This window comes from Anser anser, assembly GCF_964211835.1.
Source record: "Anser anser genome assembly, chromosome: 5".
Classification (NCBI taxonomy): Eukaryota; Metazoa; Chordata; class Aves; order Anseriformes; family Anatidae; genus Anser; species Anser anser.
This window is the reverse complement of record NC_139725.1, coordinates 33,297,798-33,318,992: the sequence shown is the minus strand read 5'-3', so window position 1 is coordinate 33,318,992 and position 21,195 is coordinate 33,297,798. Positions and strand designations below refer to the sequence as shown.

Sequence of the window (21,195 nt, the reverse complement as noted above, 5' to 3'; positions counted from 1 at the left end):
AATGCAGTCCTGCACTTAACAGATCAAACTTTCTCACTGAGGGACCCAGTGAAGCACAACTCCAGTATAACCAATTGTGGAAACACGGTCTGAGAGGAAAAAACAAGAGTTTGTCCATGCACTGCACAGGAAAAGGTTCTCACCAGACAAAGAAAATACTTAAGGGAAAGGTAATTTATGTCAGAAGAACACTGGGCGCAGAGTAGCCCTTCATACATACAGGCCATAAATGAGGAGCTTCTCAACCATCAGAAAAAGCAGAGCATGGGACAGAAAGCATTACTATTCTACTGGACACTGAGGGATGAGGAAGAGATGAAGTGCCGGGAGGATGCCCAAATCAAGGTTGAAGAAACACGCAAGAGCCCAGTATCTCAGAAACATGCAGTGACAGGTAACTACCATAAGCCAGGATTACCTGCTGGAGCGGCACTCCCAGTGCCCGCAGGATACTTGTGTGCTCCCCAAAAACAGACAGACGCAGATGAACACTGAAACGCTTCTGCAGAGGTAGAAGAACAAAGACTCCAAAGAGTGGATCTCCAAAGGAGACGCCTTCAAACTGTTCCAGCAAACTTATATAGAGATCGTGGAAGGAAGCCAAACCAGGGAGTGGAGCATCCAAGTTTAGAGAGTCTAGCGCCTTGGGCTGGCAGTAGATAGAGAGAAGGGCAGCTGTGTAGCAGTGGATCAGTGCTTCTAGAAAGAGGTCACCACCTGTAAGGAAGACACACATAAGTCGTGCAAGTTTGGCAGCAGTAGGGATGCTCTGAAGGGTTTTAGCACGCCAGGTTTCCAGCAACAAGACCCACTGAAGGTTCCAGGTCACAGTGTTGACTAGATCAAGTGGGAGAGAGTTCAGCACAGCCCCCCGCGTCTCTGCATTAGTCACTTTGTTGTAGAGGCTGATAAGTGGAAAGAAAGGCCAGTCTGAAGGCAGGATGGGCCCTTTGACCTCAGGAAGCAGCATTGACTGGATGAGGTAATTCCGTCCTTCGTAGGATGCTTGGGAATGCACAAGGGCAGGCTGCAAGTGAACAAAATGAGAGAGGTAGCAGGAGCGGATGACAGGCAGATTCTGGTATGATTCTTTCAGCAGGGCACCACGTGTAGGCTTTGAAGATGCTGCTGCTGCAGAGCCAGGCTGTGCCAGTTTGGCACTGGTACCCAGATGCAGGATATCAGAAAAGTCAGCTGCTTCTGGCCCTCCAGTTTTCCCTTCACTGTAAGACAGAAACAAACATCAGTTAAAATTAAACAAACAAAAAACACCACACACACCAAACGCCAAAAAATAAGCAACACAAAAATTAATCTCTATGATCTCCCTGGATCAGGGAGAGTAGTAGTACACACAGCAGTTGCAAAACCTTCTGCAGCATTCAGTTATAATAATACTGTGTGCCTGTAAAGCATCAGCTACCTTGATATCTACAGAAAATTCACAGAACTACATCTGGAGCTAGCAACATGAAGGTATTGCATGAAAAACCTCTGCACAATGTCAGCGCTCTGTTGTGGAGGATGAATCAGTACGACAATTCTCACAACAGTAGCTTTGCTGCTTGCAGTTGCAACTATACAGACTGGTAAATTGAAATGGAGAGAAGGGTGCTGTCAAACCCATTTGCCATGATTTCAGATCAGAGATTGACCATCATCTCTGATTACTTGTGGAAATTCTTGCGAAATAGTGCCTCTATAGCAGATACTTGCAAGAAAATACAATTTAAAAAGGCTTTCCTTTTGAAAGGCAATTTTTCTAGAGAAGTATGGTATCTCTTTGCAGCATATTGGTTCAACCTCCTACACAGAAGCACCATGGCAAGTTTCAAAGTGATTAGGATGAACTAAAACTGCTGCCATCTTGGCTAGACATTGGAGGCTTCATATTCAAGATGCTCAGGATTTCTTCCAGTACAAGTACATCATCATTGTCAAATCAGCAAAAGTTTATGTAAGAAATTGTATAGTGAGGGTTAGAGAAAGACTTAGTGAGCTTTTCAGAGTAGGTCAGGTTGCAATGTGTTTCGTATGCTCACTACGCTCAGCACAGTAGATGCTGGACCTTAGTGAAAATCAATTCTACCAGGAATCATGGGACTCTGGCCACAGAGGAGATCAAAAGAAAGTGGTCTTATTTCTCAACATGGCTACACTGGAAAGAAATCTGCAACCACGCTGTTGGTCTGACTGGAAGGCTCCATCACTTGAGAATATGTCAATAAGTATCTACAATTTGAATACAAGCCCTATTAAAGGCAAAAATTTACAACCAAATTCCAGTGCCAACCTCTGCTTTTTTTTTTTTTTTTTTTTTTATCTTTCCCAAGTCTTCCCACATTACAGAAAGAAGGAAAAAACATGCAAAGCTTACGGAAGAAACTCTGGATTAAAGGCAAGATCCAGCAGGACCTCATAAGCCAGATGCTCGCTCCCTGGTAACAGACGGCTTAGCAATGCCAGGGCGACGCAGTGATGGAGCGAGGCATGCTGCCTGTAATCTGGACAAGTGCCCGCCTGGACGGAAACAAAACACAAGGTAAAAACACTGTAGCATTTGTCAACAGGGCAATCAACAAGGATGGAGGCAGCTGAGGCAGAGATCTCACTAGAAAATTAGAAACTGAGGCACCGTGAGCACTGTCAGCATTCATACGGACATTGTTCTGCTTCCTCTTACTGCCCTAGAAAGGCAGACAGTTTTCAAGTGTGCTGTTGAAAGTTCTTCTCACTCTAGCCCAAAGACAGGAAAAAATATAATTTTGCCATCCCAAGTATTTTGGATCTAAATCCCCACATCAGCAACTGTAAAGTGAAGATACTCTTTGCTAATGGGGCACAACAGTCAAGACAGCAGAAGAGTCACCAGACCTAAGCCAGCTACATGGAAGAACCCTGACGGCCAGTTGCCAGTCTGACATGCTGAGTTACAGAAACCGAGGTGAAGTCAATTTCTGGGGTGAAAGAAATGAAAGGACCAGCAAGGATACCATTCTCTTAGCCAACGCTAACACGAAGTACTGCAGATGATATTCATGGCGCAGCATCCACGCAGATGAGGGAGTTACAGAGGGAGGTCCAGTCTGCCAGCTTTGGTGCAGATAATCCTTCAGGCCTCCAAAGCTCAGCACAGAGCTGTACTATAACGGAATCAGAAGCAGAGACAAATACTACTAACACAGTCCATGCATGGAGGAAAGTAAAACAGTCTTCTCCAAAGTCTACCACCCCCTGCTTTCTCCCATAAGAATTTCTGTTGGCTACTCCAAAAATGACATTTAGAAATGGCCTGATAACTACCTTTCTGCCTTGGGGCTCACCTGCATCCATCATGACCACCCCTGACCTCAGGTAACTGATAGTCATTGCCCACATTTTCCACTTTGCTTTGTAAGACAGAAACCTGGTCAGCCACTTAAAAGGTTTTTCTCTCATCTAGCAATATACCGCTGTTAGTAACTGATCAGCTAATTAAACATAAGATCACAGAGGAAAGCTTTGAGAAAGCTTATGCCAGGCACTCCATCTCCCTAGGATGCTGCCATTTCCTCTTCAGAGTTAGCACTCTTCCATGACTCACTCTTATTCTAACAACTCGGGGCGACAAGTGGGAAGAAACCTTTCCAACCACTCTAGCTTTCATTCTTTTTTTTATTTTTATCCCATTTTCCTTTGTTATAAATCCTTCAACCATCTCTTTTCCCTCCTCTGACACTCAATTATTTTGTTTAGCCAAACAACAGTTGCTTAACCCTTCTAAATATTCTTTATAAATCCATCTTTTAAGCCTCCTTGTCATTTGACACCCACTTTATAATCCCAGCTTCCCAGTGTCAATTGGATATTTGAGTTCAAAGACAGGATATTTTTCAGATCCTTGTTTCACCCATTCTGAAAATGGGGGTATTTCTCTCTATAGTACTTTGATATTTTTAAATTAAAAATATACAACAATTCTATTTTAATCATCTTAGTAACATCATTCTTAAGCCTGGGAATACACAAACACTAACCTCCCTCCCAAGTATACTACCATTCACATAGAATTTATAGTGAAAAAAGTCTATTCTCACCTTGCTGATCAGCCCTTTGTGAATGTGAGTGATGCTATTGATGAGAAACAGGAGGGCAGTGAGGAAGGGGAAAGGGGACTTGGAACCAACCAGGTTCAGAGAAGGTTTGCCTCCAGTACAACTCAAAGATATGATGCTCAACACAGATTCAGGTCCCAGGGAACAGGACAGAGGATTGCACAAAGCAGAACATGGCCTGTGTGAACAAAGAATGAGAGAGAGATCAGATCAAAAGCACGTCATGAATTCTTATCTTCAGTTGAATAGTACATGATGTACAGAAATATTGATGCACTGATACATCTCTGATGTCAAACATTTGAAAGTATTGGACCCTTGATTAAAAAAATAATAATATATATACACATTTCCCCACAAGCATACGTAAGCCAGGCTAATAAGGCTGCCCACACATTTGGGACATTTCAAAAATAAACTGTCACGCAAAGCCAAAAGGCAGCTTGTATCTAAAACTGACATTGCAAAAATGCTGCCCTTTGTGTTGGAATCTTTGGTGATAGAAGCTTCAGATCTCATTTTTCAGTCATGAAATAACATGGGCCAGACACTCTGGTGACCATTCAAATGCCACTTAGAACCGAAAATTTAAGTGCCCCTTACATCAGACATTCTTAGAAGCAACTAGATATTTCCCTGGCTAGAAGTTAAACCTTTCAGGTTCCCCCTCTTCAAGGGATTGATTCACAGGCTGGTAGCGAGGCTCCCTCTACAGCAGAAAGACAGAATATCTCTGCAGTCCTCAACAGTTCCTGGAGCCCAAGACAAAACTCATGTTATCCAAATGTCTGAAAGGACAGTTTGTCATCTGGCCTTTCACTTTCTTGCGGGGGCTTTCAAGGCCCTTGTGGAGCTCTGCAGGAGCTTAGATTATGTTATAAAAGAAGCATCATAAGAGCACATGAACAGTATATGTACTTCCCCACTAATGTAAGAGGGACTCAAACTGATGTTATTTTCTTCTTGTTTTTAAATCAGGGAAACAAAAAAAGAATCAAAGCCGAGAGTGACTAACATTGATTTGGAATTGATATAAAACACAGCTACATGAAGGGTAGAGATGCAGGCACTGCAGCAGCACCAGTAGGCGAGGAAGAACGAGAGAACCTCTGTAGCCATCCTGCCTTTTGCTACGAGCAGAGGGAGGACAGAGCAGGGTGTAGACACAGACCTACTGCACTCTAATTCACCCAGCTATCAGTGTCACACACATGGGGCACTTAGGTACAAGGTAAATAAATGGTAGGGGTGGAAACATTTGAAGCAGAACTGTGCTCTTTGATATATCCTAGGCCAACATTAGAGAATTTCTTTGGTGTGAGTGGATTCTCAGTCCCTGAACCACTGAGCTTTGTCCATTCCTGACCATGCAGTACAATGGGCTCCCTTACGCAGTACAGCAATGAGACTCCCTTAGCTTCAGGCAACTGTTTCTTAGCAATGGAATGGTTTTACCTGAGTAAATCCCACATGCTGCGTATGGCTGGCTGGCTGAGAAGAGGCTGCAGCACCTCAGATGTCAAACGTTCCAGTTCCTCTAAGCAGTCAACTGGATTGACCGATGGCTGCACAAAACATGGGGAAACATGGGAAAGCAGAAAAAGACAGGATGATTTAATTCCTCTCTCTGTTGTTAGTTAGCTCTTTGAGACAAGTTATCATCTATGTACTGGTACTGCTATGGGTTAGAGCTGGCCTCACTGCTCAAGGTGTGGAAGCCGAGAGCTGGCACCTCAAGGTGTCCTCAGTACTCAAGTATTAAATGCATCACAGAGAATTCTTATTTGGCTGGAAGTAAGGCAGCAAGATTCCCTAAATGAAAACTTGCCCTAAGTGGCTAACACCCTCCCCATACTATCTATGTGCTGATCTTCCCATTTAACTTGAAAACACAAAGGTGATCAGAACTACCTCGAGAAAGCAGAGTGGCATCATGAGGGTCTTGAAAAAAAAAATCAACTGTATAAAGTGCATTTGACCTACCCATCAAGACATGGCTGTGGATGAACACTGCACAGGGGAGGATCTGTGGCTTTTAGTGAACCATTCGAATTCTTCCGACCCTAGTAAGCAATATTCCAGGTTGAAGGAACATGCTGGCAAATTTTTACTGTACTTTCCCTTCATTAGTATGCTGCTTTAGGATACAGAAATACTTATTGCCATAACAAAATCTGATTTTCCCTCAGGGAAAATCTCTCTCCAGAAATCAGTCAGCAAACTCTAAAGAAGATGTTAACCTCAGTTCTTAATAGTCTAACAAAAATATTCTAAGGTCCCAATATTCACTAGTCTAGTTACCATACAGGTTGATTTTTTTTCCCTAGCCCATTAAAAATAAAAATAAATTTTAGTAGCATGTTTGATTTTTTAAATCAGACCAGCTAAACACAGGTAGATGATTACATTTTTTTTAATGGAAATAAAAATTCTTATGGTATAGTTCAAGGACCTAAGAAATAATTTAGGCAGCCGCTCTTCTGGTGTATCTGTAAAGGTTAAAAAGGAATACTAATCTCTTTAAATAGTCACCCTGGTTCTCTAACACTCATGACCTAATGACAGCAGGTGAAAGGTGCGAACGACCTTTGGAGCACTGAAGATAGCTTTGAAAGATACTGGCAGTTTCCACCCCAGCCATGGCAAGCAAACTCAATTGTTTGGTGCAAATTTCAGAGGAGTTGCAAGATGTCTGGATAACTATGGGCATTAAATTATCCCCACACCTTGAAGAGAGCTCTCCCAGGTCAAAACTTGTACGCATTAGTTGGGCAATAAAGAGGACACTTGCATTTATCTTCAGAACATGAATCTTTAAGATAGCTTTAAGATAAGTATAAAATAACACACTGATGTATAACCTTTGATGTATAACCTTCAGAAAACTCAGTTTAGAAGATGTCACATACAGTGACTGGGTTACAGAATTTGACTTTGAATGTCAGTGGGGCAGCAAATAAATTTATCTTTATTGCCTCTTATCCAAAGTTCATATGGTATGATCCTCAGCACTCAATCTTCCAACCAGGTTATTGCAGTAACTGTCCACATGTAAGCTCTCAGACCACAACAAATGCAAAAACATTCAGCTTAATTTAGCCCACAAAGAGAAAGGACTGCCAAATATGACCAAATAGGTCATATTTGCTGCATGCTATGGTTTTCAGCAGTAAATCCAAACAGAGTATTACCACATACCTTGATTGAGACTCCAAGCCCAAAGGAAGAAATGAAGACAGTGATATTCTGCATTGCTAATCTGAAGGATCAGCAAATTCATTTGACCCTAAATGCCACCCACTCTAGATTTGAGGTGTGGTAAACAAAATCTAGTCCTCATTTAATGTTCTTCAATGCCCTTCTTTCTTTTTTTTAGGTTTTTAGTGGTAATATACAAACTGATGCTGGTGAGATGAAAAGACACCCTATATTTTTCAGGCCTTACCTGTTGGCTGCAAGCCCTGTAATAAACTCCCAGGTAGATCATATAAGTTGTGGTCAGAGGCTGGAGAGTTTGCCAAGTTTCTGTCTGGGATATCTCCTGTAGGATTTTTTTCAGACCGGTCTCAATGAAAGGCTGTAAGCCTGACACGTGATTCCATGCTACTGGAGGAGGTGGAATCTGTTCACTAGCTTCTGAACTATTGCTGAAACACAACAGAATGACAGGATAGTGAAAATCTCTCAAAAAACAATTCTCTCCAAAACATCATTTGATCATAAATCATAAATTACTTGATCAAAACATCATAGCAAGATTTTCAGTTCTGTGTAGCCCAGAAGACAGAAGCCTAATGACAATCACTAGGGAAAAAACAAATTTGCACATTCCCCAGACCAAACCAATCCAAACCGCTTTAGGCAGAAAGGTCAAATGCAGAATCTACTCATTATAGCGAAAGTTTCTTCATCTGTATTATTTTGTCCTTAAGTTACGCTCTAGATTTACTGGACATGTTACTCCAGTATTCAGCTTTGATTAAAATAGTCCAGAGTTTCTTACTTTGGACATGGACTAGTGTTGTGGTTTAACCCGGCTGGCAGCCAAACACCACACAGCCGTTCGCTCACCCTCCCCCCTCCCTCTCTGGGATGGGGGAGAGAAACGGGAAAGTGAAGCCGGTGAGTTGAGATAAAGACAGTTTATTAAGACAGGAATATAATAATAACAATAATAATAATAATAGTGATAATGATAATAGTATTAATAATAATAATGTGTAAGAAAACAAGTGATGCACAATGCAATTGCTCACCACCTGCTGACCGATGCCCAGCCTATCCCCGAGCAGCCGGCCCCCCCACCCCGGCCAGCCACCCCTATATATTGTTTAGCATGACGTCAGATGGTATGGAATACCCCTTTGGCCAGTTTGGGTCAGCTGTCCTGGGTCTGTCCCCTCCCAGCTCCTGCTGCACCCCCAGCCTGCTCGCTGGCAGGACAGAGCAAGAAGCCGAAAAGTCCTTGGCCTGGTGTAAACACTGCTCTGCAACAATTAAAACATCAGCATGTTATCAGCGCTCTTCTCATCCTAATCCAAAACATAGCACCCTACCAGCTACTATGAGCTACTTAACTCTGTCCTAACTGGAACCAGGACAACTAGAAAATGTACTCATGTCTTCAGCAACTTCTACTGCTTTGACGTATACCAAAACCAAATCCACTGCCAAGTTCTCTCAATCCTGACCCCCCTTAGTCTCTGCAGAGAGGTTCTTTCCTCCAGACCTCAGAGGGGTTTTTCTTTTTCTCAAGGGTAAGTCAGAGGAGTTTCCTAGCTCAATTCAGCAGTGCATTTTGCTAACGCTGCCCTTGTAACCCATTGTTAAATGCACATTTTTACTCCTCCCTCTCATCAGGCTAGAAGGCATACAGCTGTCTACCAGTCTAGATATCCCTTCTGACCTCACGTCAAAGGGAACACACTCCAGCATGCAGGGATTCACACGTGGAACAGTACACCACCCCAAAACAAAGAAACAGAGAAGGGAACAGCCAGGTCTCCTAACCAAAGAGAAGGAATGCGGGACACCAACTGCTCAAACAAACAGCACTGGTGACAGAGGGCCTACCTGCTCAGCTTGGCCTGCAGCTCCACTGTGCAGCCTGCTGTTTGTGTCACGTGCATCAGCAGAGTAATCACTGCCGTAGCTCGCTGGACAGACAACTCACGCATTGGGTTCTTCTCATGGCAAGAGCTGAGCAACTCAGGCAGGGACTGAAGTATCCTCACCAGCACAGGGTAGAGATCCCTATTGTAAGAATCATAGAATAAATGATGTTGGAAGGGATCTCTACAGATCATCTGCACTCCAACTCCCTGCTCAAGCAAATTTGCCTAGGGACATGCGTAGCTGGGTTTTGAGTATCTTCAAGAATGCAGAATCCACAGTCTTTTTGAGCAACCTGTTCCAGCGTTGACCACCTTAAAAGTATAAGAAAACCTTTTTTCTACTGTGAAGTAAAATTTCTTGTATTTCAATTTGTGCCCATTGCTTCTTGAACCTTCTCTGCATGCCGTAGGAAGATCCTGGCTCTATCTTCTACACACCCTCCCATCACACATTTATAAGGATTGTTAAGATGAGATGATGAGAACAAACACCACCAACATAATAAAAATAAACAGACATAGGAAAAAGATGACAAAAAAAGACTTCTGTCATTCCCAACTCGACTGAATGGAACCTACCCTGCCTCCAAGCATTGTGAGGAACTCTTGAAAAATGTCATTTATTTTATTCTTGTTTCTCTAGTTCTCAAATGCTCAAAGTGTCTTTGGTTATAATCATGCAAATTTAAGGAATCTTCTGCTGCTTCTCTTTCCTCAGCATTATTTACCATGTTAAAAATTATATACAGTTTTTTTCTCTATTAACCAAGACAGATGATGGGGCTGGAGAACTCAAAATGCTGTTGCAAAGACAGAAACTCCCTTCTGACACTTACTCCTGGCCTCCTCTTTTCTCCTCTTCAGGGCAACTCCACAGGCTTATCTGTGGTTTCAAGACAGTGTAATTACATGAAGAAGATTCAATGCTTGAGGTAGGTCAGACTTATCTCAGTGCAGACCTTGAAGGTCAAGTACAAGAACTTTAATTTTATACTGAACTGAGAGTCAATGCAGAGTGCAGTTTGTTGGCATTAGTCTGCTTCACTTAGTATGCATGCTGGTGATTGCTGCTCACATTGCCCTTAGCTCATCAGATTCAATCCTGGGTGTGCTGCGCTCATTATGTCTTGATGTTATGCAAACACAGATTATTCATGCCTTCCAGGGCAAAAAAGATGTAGCCCTAAAAAGTTCAGGTCCCCTGCCATAGTACGGAGAAGAAGTAACAGAGTACCAGTGATTAAAACGTGGGAGATAAGAGAGAGAAAGAAAAAGACAAGAACTTAGCATGAATACCTTTAGAAACCGAGTTTTACTGCAGGAGACCAAAGAAAGGGAGGTAAGACTCCCTGAAGGAAGTAGCAAGTGATCCTAGAGATCCCAAATTCACTCTCTCTAGAACAGGATGCCCATTTCCTATTGTGCCCTCCACCCCACTGTTCCCATTTCTCCAGCTTTGGACTGTACCTGTAGAGATCACAGGCCTGACCATAGCCAGCAGCCACAGCCCACAGCCGAAAGGCTTCAGTGCTTAGCCTGATGGCTTCTTCCTTTGGCAGAAGCAGATCCTGGGGATCTTCAGCTATAAATCGAATTAATCGGCTCTTCATTTCAAACTTGTTAAGCTGAAAACAAATAGAAAAACAGGAAAAAGAACAAAAATGACAAAGGAATAAGAGGCTTCACTCACATACATCATGACACTCATTAAGCTGCAGTGAAACCTGTCGCTTTGTTGGTGCATCGGACTATTCTAAGCTCCCCTCACACTGTTTGAATCTGTCTTTAGCATCTGTAATCTTAGGGAGCATATTACAAAGGGTCAACAAATGGTTAATGGCTATTAAGATGGAAGTATTCCTGGGAGGGATGTCTAGGTATTACCTAATCCATTCCTTACACAGATCAAGTACACTTAAATCACTCCTGGAGGAGGTTTGTCTAGCCCACACACACTCCTGTTTTAGATGCTCTCTGCAGCTCTCTATTGACTTTTAAAATATATAATTATCCTTCTTTAACTAGTCATAAGCAGAACTCTATTAGTCAAGATTACACAGAGATTTATCTTATGAAGACGCTGTATACAAAAATAGTGAATAGATGCTTACATTTTTCTTAGGAGGTCACACTTAATGGCTTTCAGAGGTCGTACAACCTGAATCCTTCTATGATTCTGTGTTTATTTCATGAAAAGGGTACCTCCTGCCTATTACTTTTATACAATTATAGAATTTTGGTGCCTTGAAAATGTTCTGAGGTTATTTTAGTACTGAATTAAACATGACATGACTCATTTGAAGTTCTCTAGAAATAATTTTTGCCCTCCCCAACAACTGGATATTTTTGCTTAACCATAAAAAAGAGCTTCTCTTTCCCTCTCCCACATATACAAAAGCTTGTGTGTGCTCTGTCTAAACAAATGAGTTGACAATGTCTTTTTCACAACACAATGACATATTAGAGATAATTTAAAATTCAAATGCTTTAGAGCCATCTTGTAGGGAAATCACTGCACGCCAGTAGGAAAGCAAAGGAGCTGATGAATCAAACTATGAATTTTGACACCCCTCCTACAGAACAGAGGGCAAAGTTATATTTACTTTCAGAGGAGGAAGATGGAAGAATTTTGTTGCTTGGTAAAATAAATTCCTACATTGACAAATTTGATTTGGGTTTTGATTATCTTCAATTCCCATGTTCAAGTGCCTGCAATGAGCCATATGAGAGCACAACAGAACCAAAGCCTGAGGGGTAGGAACCCTGTAAACAATTTTTGCATACCTCGAAACATCTGGAGTACACAAAGCGTGGAAGAGCAAAATTTAGAGATTTTCTATTATGTTCCTACCACCACCTACAGCCTTTAAATATCCCACTATCTGTTACCAGCATATTATTCTATGTATTTTATAGCAGAAATTAGTATTCTCTTGCTGATGCTAGCAATTTCCTGTATGGTAATTTATTAGATGTTATTAAAAATACTGAACTAACAACCCTAAGAGGTGCTCACTGCACTGCAATGTGTGCCACTCTGGGTAGATGTTATGTATTTACAGCACTAGTGTGATGACCTATGTGAGTGAACACAATTATCTCTGAAGTGGAAAACCTATCCAGAAGTAGCTAAGAGGGGTTGGAAATACTGGTGAATAACCTCAGAGTTATTAAGACAAATTCATGGCAGGAAAGTTCAACCAGGGCTGTAAAAGACAAGGATACAAATTAGACCTCTGGCTTATGAAGTCCTAAGCTGCCGGGACATGGGAGAGGACAGAGCACTACTTGCCAATGTGTGCTCTAAGCATCTGCTATCGGTCAGCATCACTCAGCTGTGCTATTTGGTTTTGCACTGCTGCACTACACAGAACAAAAAAAGCAGATAAAAGCTTGAGACAGCTCCTCTACTGGTACGTAACTGAAGATAGCATTATTACTGTCAGCAACTCCTTCCAAACACACACATGCACCTTCTTCACAATGATTATTTCAGCTTCTTTATTCCAGCTCGCACTCTGTCTTCCAAGAGATTTCTACGGTTTGCCTGCAACTGGCAGAACACATCTAATGGAGCAGAGACTGTGCTGCTAAGGGCTATGCTGTGTTTGAACCACAGGCAAGTCTATATTCATATGCTCATAGAGCCACAGAATAGTTGTTGGCCAGAAAGGGCTTCTGGCGATTGCCTAGTCCAGTCCTCCCTGCTTAGAGCAGAGACAGCTTGAGCAGGTTGCTCAGAGCTGGGTCCAGTAGGGTTTTGAATTTCTTCAAGGATGGGAAGTCCACAGACTCTCTGGGCAACTCGTTCAAGGGTTTGACCACCTCCACAGCAGAAAAAAAATTCTTACGTTTATCTGGAATGTCCTTATTTCAACTTGTGCCCATTGCTTCTCACCAGTATATCCACTGAAAGGATAAGAGTTTTGCTCTGTTTTCTTCGGTCCCTCCCACATAAAACATCACACACAATGACAAAACGCACTCCAACCTGAGCTCTTTCTTGCCAAGCCTAAACAATTACAGCTCTCTCAACCGTTCCCTGTACATCAGATGCTTCAATTCCCTAATCAACTTAGTGGCCCTACTGCTTCCCTTTACCTCAGAGTGGGACTGCAACTGGAATCCTGACACAATCTCTCCCAGTTTCACATGCATTCGTCAGGTCTGAATCAAGACCTTCAGCTCAGTCACCTCCAATTAATTGTCTGTATTTACTTAGGAACCAAGGCACAGAGAACAATGGCAGCTGCCATCAGAAAAACTCTTGTAAGAATCACTCACCAGCCTAGCTGTTGCATTTCTGCCTCCAGATGCCAATACTCTGATGAACTTCATAGCAGTGGAGCAAGCAACTCCATGGAGACTGGTGAGTAAACACCCCGGTTCAGCCACATGAGGATCCCACTGAGTAGGGATAAATTCCCTGACAATGGTGTCAATCAACCGAGGACAGTCAAGCAGCTGCAGAGAAATAGCAGGCAACACAAATAACTAAAGAAATGCAATTCCAGCAGCAAGACATACAGAATACCCAAGTTTCTCTAACTCCTTGCCATAACTTCATGTGCTTCTTTCTTCCCTTTTTTAAACCTTTCCTTACCATTCCTGAACTCCTGTACAATGGGAAATTTACCTGGCTGCATGCTTCAGAGGAATGCCTCGCTATGTGGGTAAGGATGTGCAGGATATCCAGGACTACTGTTGGAACAGGTCGTACCACCTCAAGAATGTACCTCAGCCGGTGCTGGATCCGTGTCTTCAAAAGTCCCTAAAAGGGAAAGAAACAAAATATCTGTTATACTCCCAATGGTAGCTCTCTGAACAGCGGAGAATCTCGCTGAACAGTTGCTGGAAGGGAAAAGCAGCCTAAATTAAACTTTCTGCAGAAAGTATCAAAATCACCACTAGGGAAACAGAGAGAACTTTTGTACTGAATAAGGCCACCAGCAGGGTTTTTGGATACTTATGTTTTTCAGAGTATGAAACTGCAAGTAACAGGGAATACCTCCCCTATAAAGAAATACAAAAACATCATGTGGCTGAAAAGGGTTCTCATGCTCTTTGATTCATTTTGGCTAGCCACCACCTCCATCTAATGCAGTATTCTGTCTTTAGTGTTGATAGTCTGTTACATCAGAGAAAGCTGAAAGAAGCAGAAAACAGACACCAATTCTTTTTTAGCACGAGGAAGAGAAAGATGCAGATAGATCATGTGATTTTGTATGGTTCACAGAGCAGAAGGCCATGATCAGTGACTGTGCTAGGAAACAAATCTTCAATATAAGTGACATTGTTATGGATTCCTAGTTCCAGGAAAAGGCATGCCGCCTGAGTTCGTAGAACTGATATTTTAAAAAAAAAGAGTTGCAGTCAGGCAAGGTTGTGGTTCTGGGCTTGAATGAATTCAGCTGCTAGTTTCAATATTATTTTTTCCAACATGTGGAGTAATTGGGTTGTAACAATTAGCAGATGTGAAATGGAATTTCACAACAGCTGGAACAGTGCAGACTTTGATCCCAAGTCTCTTCTGAGTTCAGGCCACTTGGGAGACGTTAATATATTCTATGCTGAACCATGTAACTGTTCCCAGAATGACAAACTAACCTCGTTGTTATCTACACCTCTTTTATTAAGCCTTTTAAACAGTGTAACATAGTAGAACATGTCTGAAATCATGAACTCACTAACTGAGACCAGATGCCCCAGTACAATAATTCAATTGCCCAGTGAGTTTATAAGCAACTGCCATTTGGATACAGGCTAAAGCACATGGATTAAGTGACGTGATCACAGACATTAACAACTGCGGCAGGCAAGAGAACTGCATCAGCTCCACCAGGACTGGGTTTGAGATGACAAAGATTACTATTAGATCTCATATCAGGGATATGGGATTAGGCTTAAATATATGTAGAATTCCTTCTAAATATTATAACTTTTTTTCTGAGAGAGGCAAACATGAAAAACGATATTGGGGAAACGATAAGCAGCCACCCTATGTCAAACACAAAGAGATGTCATTGGACAAATCTAACTAATTCAGAGCTACCCATCTGTAATGCTCCTGCTTAGCTTCACAACAGCACATATAGACACTTCAATAGTGGCTAGAACCATTTCACTTTTAGCTCAAGTAAATGAACTTGAAAATCATGTCTGCATGCAACCTTTCAGCAAGTTTGTTTAAAAAACCAGTTTTGTTCAGAACATTAGTAGCATACACAGAAGGGTACGCATTTCAACAGCATGCCTAGCTACCATTTAGAGCCTATTTTCCTAAAAAGATTTCAGACCTAGCTCTGTGCTGACCTTTACAACATCATATCGGGCCACATCTGGATCTGGCTTGTTTTCATCCTTTAGTTTTTTATTCTGAGACTTCTCTGTTCCAGTTAATTCTTCCTCTTCTTCCTCTTCTTCCTCCTCATTGTTGGGGACAAAGGGGAATGCAGCCATCCCTTGGTACCATGAGAAAGTCCAATCGAGATATTTCTATAAGGAGAATAAAAGCACACAAAATTCTCACACAAAGATTTATCATGGAAGAAAAAAAAAAAAAAAAACAAGAATGCTTTACTGATTTCCACCTAACCCCAGGAAAAGAGAACACAGTAAAGGGTACTCTAAGCACATACAAGTGGGATGAAATGCTTTTTCAGGGAAGTGATTTTAACCTATGACCTACAGACACTTGGGAAACCATGAAAAGCAATTACTGTGGGGTAAATTAAATTCACTAGACAGGGAACAGAAATGCGGCTTAAGTGGAAAACATTTAAGATAAAAATTAAATAAAATAACCACTGAGGGGTCTAGAAATTAAACTGGAATTTGGCATTTATTGGCTCTATTCCCATTTCTGGACCTGTGTGGAACTCAGGTCACAAATAACACAGAATGGCCATGTAAAAATTGTTATATTAAAATAAACACTACCCAACATATTTGTTCATGCTTGTCGGGCTTTCTGTTGAATGACCCTCAGCTTCAGCAAAGAAAAAAAGTGGTTTTGTTCACAACCAATAACAGTATCAAATACTCTGAAGTATACTGCAGCTTTCAATTCTGTGGAGAGGAGATTGTGCCCACAGACCTATTTTCCCCAAAACGTTTTAGAATATGAAAGACAATTTAAATTAATCCTTGCACTATTTAATAACTGCTTTAAATTTCCATTTCCTGAAGTGGTAATCAGAAATAACTACCACATTAGTCAGAAAAGAAGTGGCAGGCTTCAACTAAACCTTGAGTCCTTTTTGGAAATTTTCAAATTAAAGTGCAAGTTATTATCAGACATTAAAAAAAAAAAGCAATATTAAATAAAGTTGGGAAATGAGTGAGTGATATGATCAGAAGAGGCCTGGCTTTATAGGATGAGGCTACATGCCCACCTGGAATACCAACTGTGGCCTATGATCTTCATTCAAGCAATAGAAAGAAAAGCACAGAACAGAGTATCTGTGTCTGGTCTTCAAAGGAAATGAAGAAGATGCTTCCCATAGACACTGATGAATGAACAAAACATTTAGGTAGTACAATATTTATGTGTTTTGATCTTCTGCATGTATAGTGGGCATGAATCCTGTTTTGTCTTACAAAACCTGGAGCAGCAGGCTAGACTTCCAACCCTGCCACTTCCTCAAGGACCTTTTGAAGCTCAGCAGCAGGAGACTCTAGGAAGGACCCTCCAAACAAGAAAATACACTGACACAACACTTACTGTGTTGCTTTTGGCATGAAGAGATTTTGCAATTCCCACTTACACAAGACAGCAAAGCACAAGTTTTGATCTTAGAATCACAGCATTGCAGACATGTAAGCCAGAGTAATGTCAGAAAAAAAAAGTCACATTAAGAAGATGGTTTATAGCATTAATCACCTAACACGGGTGGGCAGCACTCAACTAACAGAACACCATTAGGGTGATAGCTTAGAAAAAGAGCAAGATGTGGAGAAAGCTACCCAATCCTTCATTTCCCTTGCCTTTCCACTAGGGATAGCTCTGATGGAATGGAGAATTTATGGTGGGCTTCTTGAGATCTAACCACTCTTCTCTAACACCAGTCCCTTTCCAGCATCACAGGAGCAGCTCTCATGAAAGGAACTTGAAACACAGGCCATAACCTGCTTTGTCCATAATGATTTGCTTCTGTCCAACCAGGAAGACATTTTAATCTTGCTGCTCAGGGCTGCCCAGTATCTCTGAACATCCAAAAGAAGTTTCAACTTTCTAACAGGAGAAAAAGCATCATGGAGAAAATAAAACACATAAGAAGGGAAAACGAGGTATTTATCAGTGAAAGCAAAGTATGAGAGAACAACGAATAATGGACAATGAGTGGGAAAGAGAACAGTACTACTGTGAGGCATGAGGGAAAGCAGGGAGAATATTTAGTCACCAATCTGTTCAGAAGCAGGAAAACTACACAAAGAAGCTGACAACATAAGAGACCATATTACAAATAAAAATAAAAAGACTAAATTGTACACTTTTATTAGTAGTGACATGATCTAGACTGTAAAGGTGTCAAAAAGGAAGAGAAAATCCCTCGGCAGCCGCACTGAATTTAATCATAGGCAGAGCTAATTCAAACACAACAGATGACTGAACTGCTCAGACTCGGATAACACACCCTCTTGTCTGTCACAAAGCACAGCAATAGCATTCTATTGACAATTAAGCTAACCCATCCAGCAAGACTTTGCTGAAACTACTTACCACATCTTTTCATTCTGATTCCTGTAAACAGTTTAGTATGAAACTGAAGAAGGGCACTTAATGATTTTTTCTCACCTCATCATCGAGTGACACCAGTAGAGCCCGCAGAGCACCAACAGATGCTGCCATGACATTATCCACTGCATCATCCAACGAGAAGCGCAGCAAGAAGAGAAATCCAGCATCAAGCAGCAGACGCAGAATACTGCCCTTCAAGGATGATGCAAACTCCCCAGCCCTAGCCTGAAAGGTATGCCATACAGAGCCAGTGTTAAAGCTCTTGGTATTTTGCATGTTTGCCTCTTCCAATTTCAATTGTAAAGCAGCTAAACTGCATGCAGTCAGCACAACAGGCTGCTCTGCTGGTGTTCTCCAAGGAAACTTCAGAACTACCTACTGGGACAGGTAATTTTTGTATCATCCAGTTCAAAGCAGTGATATGAAAAGGCAGACAAAATGCTTAGGACCTCAGAGATCCTGAAAGACCTACAAAGCCAGCAATGCAGTAAAACCCACACAGACACTATGAAACTGGGCACCTGAGCCACATTCTGATCACCTGCTGTTATCACTACAGTTAGGAGTCTTATGCAACCCGATATTAGCACATCACTGACTGATACAAACTTTCCACAGTCCAGGGCAGCCTTTCTAGGGAACATTACCTACTGATAAATGGCTCCTGTTTTTGCATTACGTGCTTACTCTTCCTCTCTGCACAGGGGGAGGGAGGGTCACACACCCCCAAGAGCAGAACAGGAATCCACCAGAATGCCCACCCTGTTTGGCATGCTACAAACATCTCTCCCCACTTACAATTCTGTGACCCAAGGGCCAACGCAGGAAAAAAAAAAGTCCTAATTGAGTAATTTCATATTCCAATGATATTTCAGAAACTCAGTGGCATACTTCCCACCTGGTTTAGGGGACAAGAAATCCTCTTCTGCTTAGGTCAGTCTTGGGCTACCTTCTCTGGGTAGTCCACAACCATCCCATAATAATAATTAAGGAGGCAAGCCAGCTGTTTCCCACAGAAGAAGTTTTAAGAAAAATGTTCTTTATTTTCTCTTCCTTTCACCCTACAGAGAGGCATAACTCCAGTTCCTTATTTCAGAAAAATCTGAACCCATCTCACGACTTCATCCTGTTCTGCCCCACCTTTCTTCTCAAAACCACACCGTTTCTTCTCTGCCTCCACTGCTGTTGGAGGAAAGGTTAGTACTTCCCCCAAGAGAGTTAGGTGGGAAGGGGCATAGAAGTAAATATTCACTCTGCTTTATGCCCGTCACTGTAAGAGTAGGCTTGTTCATTCTCACCACCTACAGAACAAGCACATCATGTAGCTGGCTCAGGCAACAAAAATGAAAGGGTCATTGCCAAGGATAGCTTTTATCACAGAAGTAACCCCAAAAAAACAACTTGTGTCCAAAGAAAAAAGAAACTGAAACTGCAGCACTGCTGCTGAGCAACACCTGAAAGCAAATCCCAGCAGAGAAACCTGAAACTCAGTTTTTCTCCCAACACTGCAAGTTTTTTTAACAGCAAGACCCTCAGTGTAAAAAGAATACCCTGCAGTTGATTTTGCTCACCTTCATTAAATAGAAGAAAGCAAACAACTACCACCAGAAAACACAGATGCTGATCCACTGCAAATCTGAATTACGGGGAGGAGTTCCACGGAAAGTAGTGGCTTACCTTTTGAACAATACGACCCAAGACCTGTAGAGCCAGCGTCCTCTGCTGAATAACTTGGCTGCGAGATAAATGAAAGAGCTCTTGGAGAGAATAACCAGCCCTCTATATGGGGAAGGAAAAGAAAAAAAACAACAACAAAAACTACTGTAGACAAAAACAGGCCCCTTAAATTAAGATTGGCTGTAAAACAGTGCCTAACAGGAGATAAATTGCAACTCAATGTTGTTTGCTGTTTCACATCAATCATGGAAGAGATTCTGATGGATGACATATGGAAGAAAACTACTTCTTAAGAAAAGGAAGTATGTGTACCTTTTTCTCAAAACTACAGATCCTTAATGGCATTAAAGAGAAAAAGCATTAATGGAGTTAACAAAAAAACACACAAAGCAAGTTAATGCAAGCACACCCAACTTCTCTTCAGGAGCTTGTTTCAAAAGGAAACTATACATCCACACTTTCCTGAGGGTTTTGTCACTAAAAAGCATTGACACAAAAGGAATCTGACAAATTAAACACAGAAAAATGGAAATGGGTGTGTTCCTTCCTTTCTGCTTCATTATACCTACCTCTGCCTCTTCTCCATGGTGATGCAGGCCTAGATGAGTAGGCAAATCAGCGTCTGCAGGAATCAAGTCTCCCTTTAAGCTGAATCGAGCTTGCATTCCCTAATATGGGGGGTGGGGGAGAAAGATTATTTCTAGTGCCTTGTACTCTATTCACCATTTAAAATTCCACTTCTTAAATCAACTCCTGGAAGGTGACACCTCAAACTCCCCAGATCAGACCTCGAATTCTTTTTTTTTTTTTTAAAAATATTTACTCAATTTTCTTTCCTTTTTTTCTTAGTATTCAGACCTGATTCATCACAGATAACAGTTGCTAGGCTCTCGCTTAGTAGCTGTCTTGAGCACTGCAGACTACAGAGATACGTATCATCCCACCCTGTGGAAAAGACTGAGGGACCTCTCATTCTTACAAAATCTCTCAGATTAAGTAACCAGAGGACTAGTTTATGAAAACTTCAAAACTGTTATTGCTGAGAAACATGAACCAGACACCCCAAGAACATGAAAAATCAGTTTCTGCTTTTAAACCTTTTTGGTTTTCTTCTGTCGGGGTGAAGGCAAATCTTTCATCCACTCCAGCTTCTCAAACTCCACATTGTCCATGTGAATCCATTCCTTCTTCGGCTTCACAGGCAGATCATCATCTTTGAGGGGGAAAAAAAAATAGCAGCCTTACCTTTGAAAGCAAAAATGAAGAAAATACTACTCCCTCTTTGCCAAACTATTTGGCTTAAAAACTGCATCAAATATAGTATTCATATAAAAAAAGAAAACAATTTTCAACCTGACTGTTGGCTAATGCATAAACATCAAAGATATAAAGCTGTTTTCATCTTCCATGAGAGCTAGAAGAGGAAGTGAACAGCACTGTAATGAAATTAACAGACTGCTAATTTGGTGAAAAACTGAAGTCAGGATACAAATTAAGCAAAGTGATCAGAACCAGGGCAGAAAATAATATCAGTCCTACTTTTAAGAAAGCAAACGAATATCATTTAAGG

At 41.5% G+C, this 21,195-nt stretch overlaps 1 protein-coding gene across 4 annotated transcripts in view; it reads right to left on the bottom strand.

Annotated features, from left to right (window-relative positions):
* Positions 1 to 21,195, bottom strand: part of RPAP1 (RNA polymerase II associated protein 1) — a 47,801-nt gene that overhangs the window by 9,566 nt on the left and 17,040 nt on the right. For all 4 annotated transcript variants that reach the window (XM_083839694.1, XM_083839692.1, XM_083839693.1 and 1 more), the window contains 15 exons: positions 20,723 to 20,838; positions 20,195 to 20,293; positions 19,626 to 19,727; positions 18,006 to 18,173; positions 15,521 to 15,703; positions 13,845 to 13,979; positions 13,493 to 13,672; positions 10,676 to 10,833; positions 9,168 to 9,347; positions 7,540 to 7,741; positions 5,550 to 5,659; positions 4,077 to 4,272; positions 2,994 to 3,143; positions 2,378 to 2,520; positions 419 to 1,223 (listed from right to left, as the gene is read on the bottom strand). In XM_083839694.1, the coding sequence (XP_083695820.1) occupies positions 419 to 1,223; positions 2,378 to 2,520; positions 2,994 to 3,143; positions 4,077 to 4,272; positions 5,550 to 5,659; positions 7,540 to 7,741; positions 9,168 to 9,347; positions 10,676 to 10,833; positions 13,493 to 13,672; positions 13,845 to 13,979; positions 15,521 to 15,703; positions 18,006 to 18,173; positions 19,626 to 19,727; positions 20,195 to 20,293; positions 20,723 to 20,838 (2,927 nt within the window). The remainder of the gene's footprint in view (positions 1 to 418; positions 1,224 to 2,377; positions 2,521 to 2,993; positions 3,144 to 4,076; positions 4,273 to 5,549; positions 5,660 to 7,539; positions 7,742 to 9,167; positions 9,348 to 10,675; positions 10,834 to 13,492; positions 13,673 to 13,844; positions 13,980 to 15,520; positions 15,704 to 18,005; positions 18,174 to 19,625; positions 19,728 to 20,194; positions 20,294 to 20,722; positions 20,839 to 21,195) is intronic.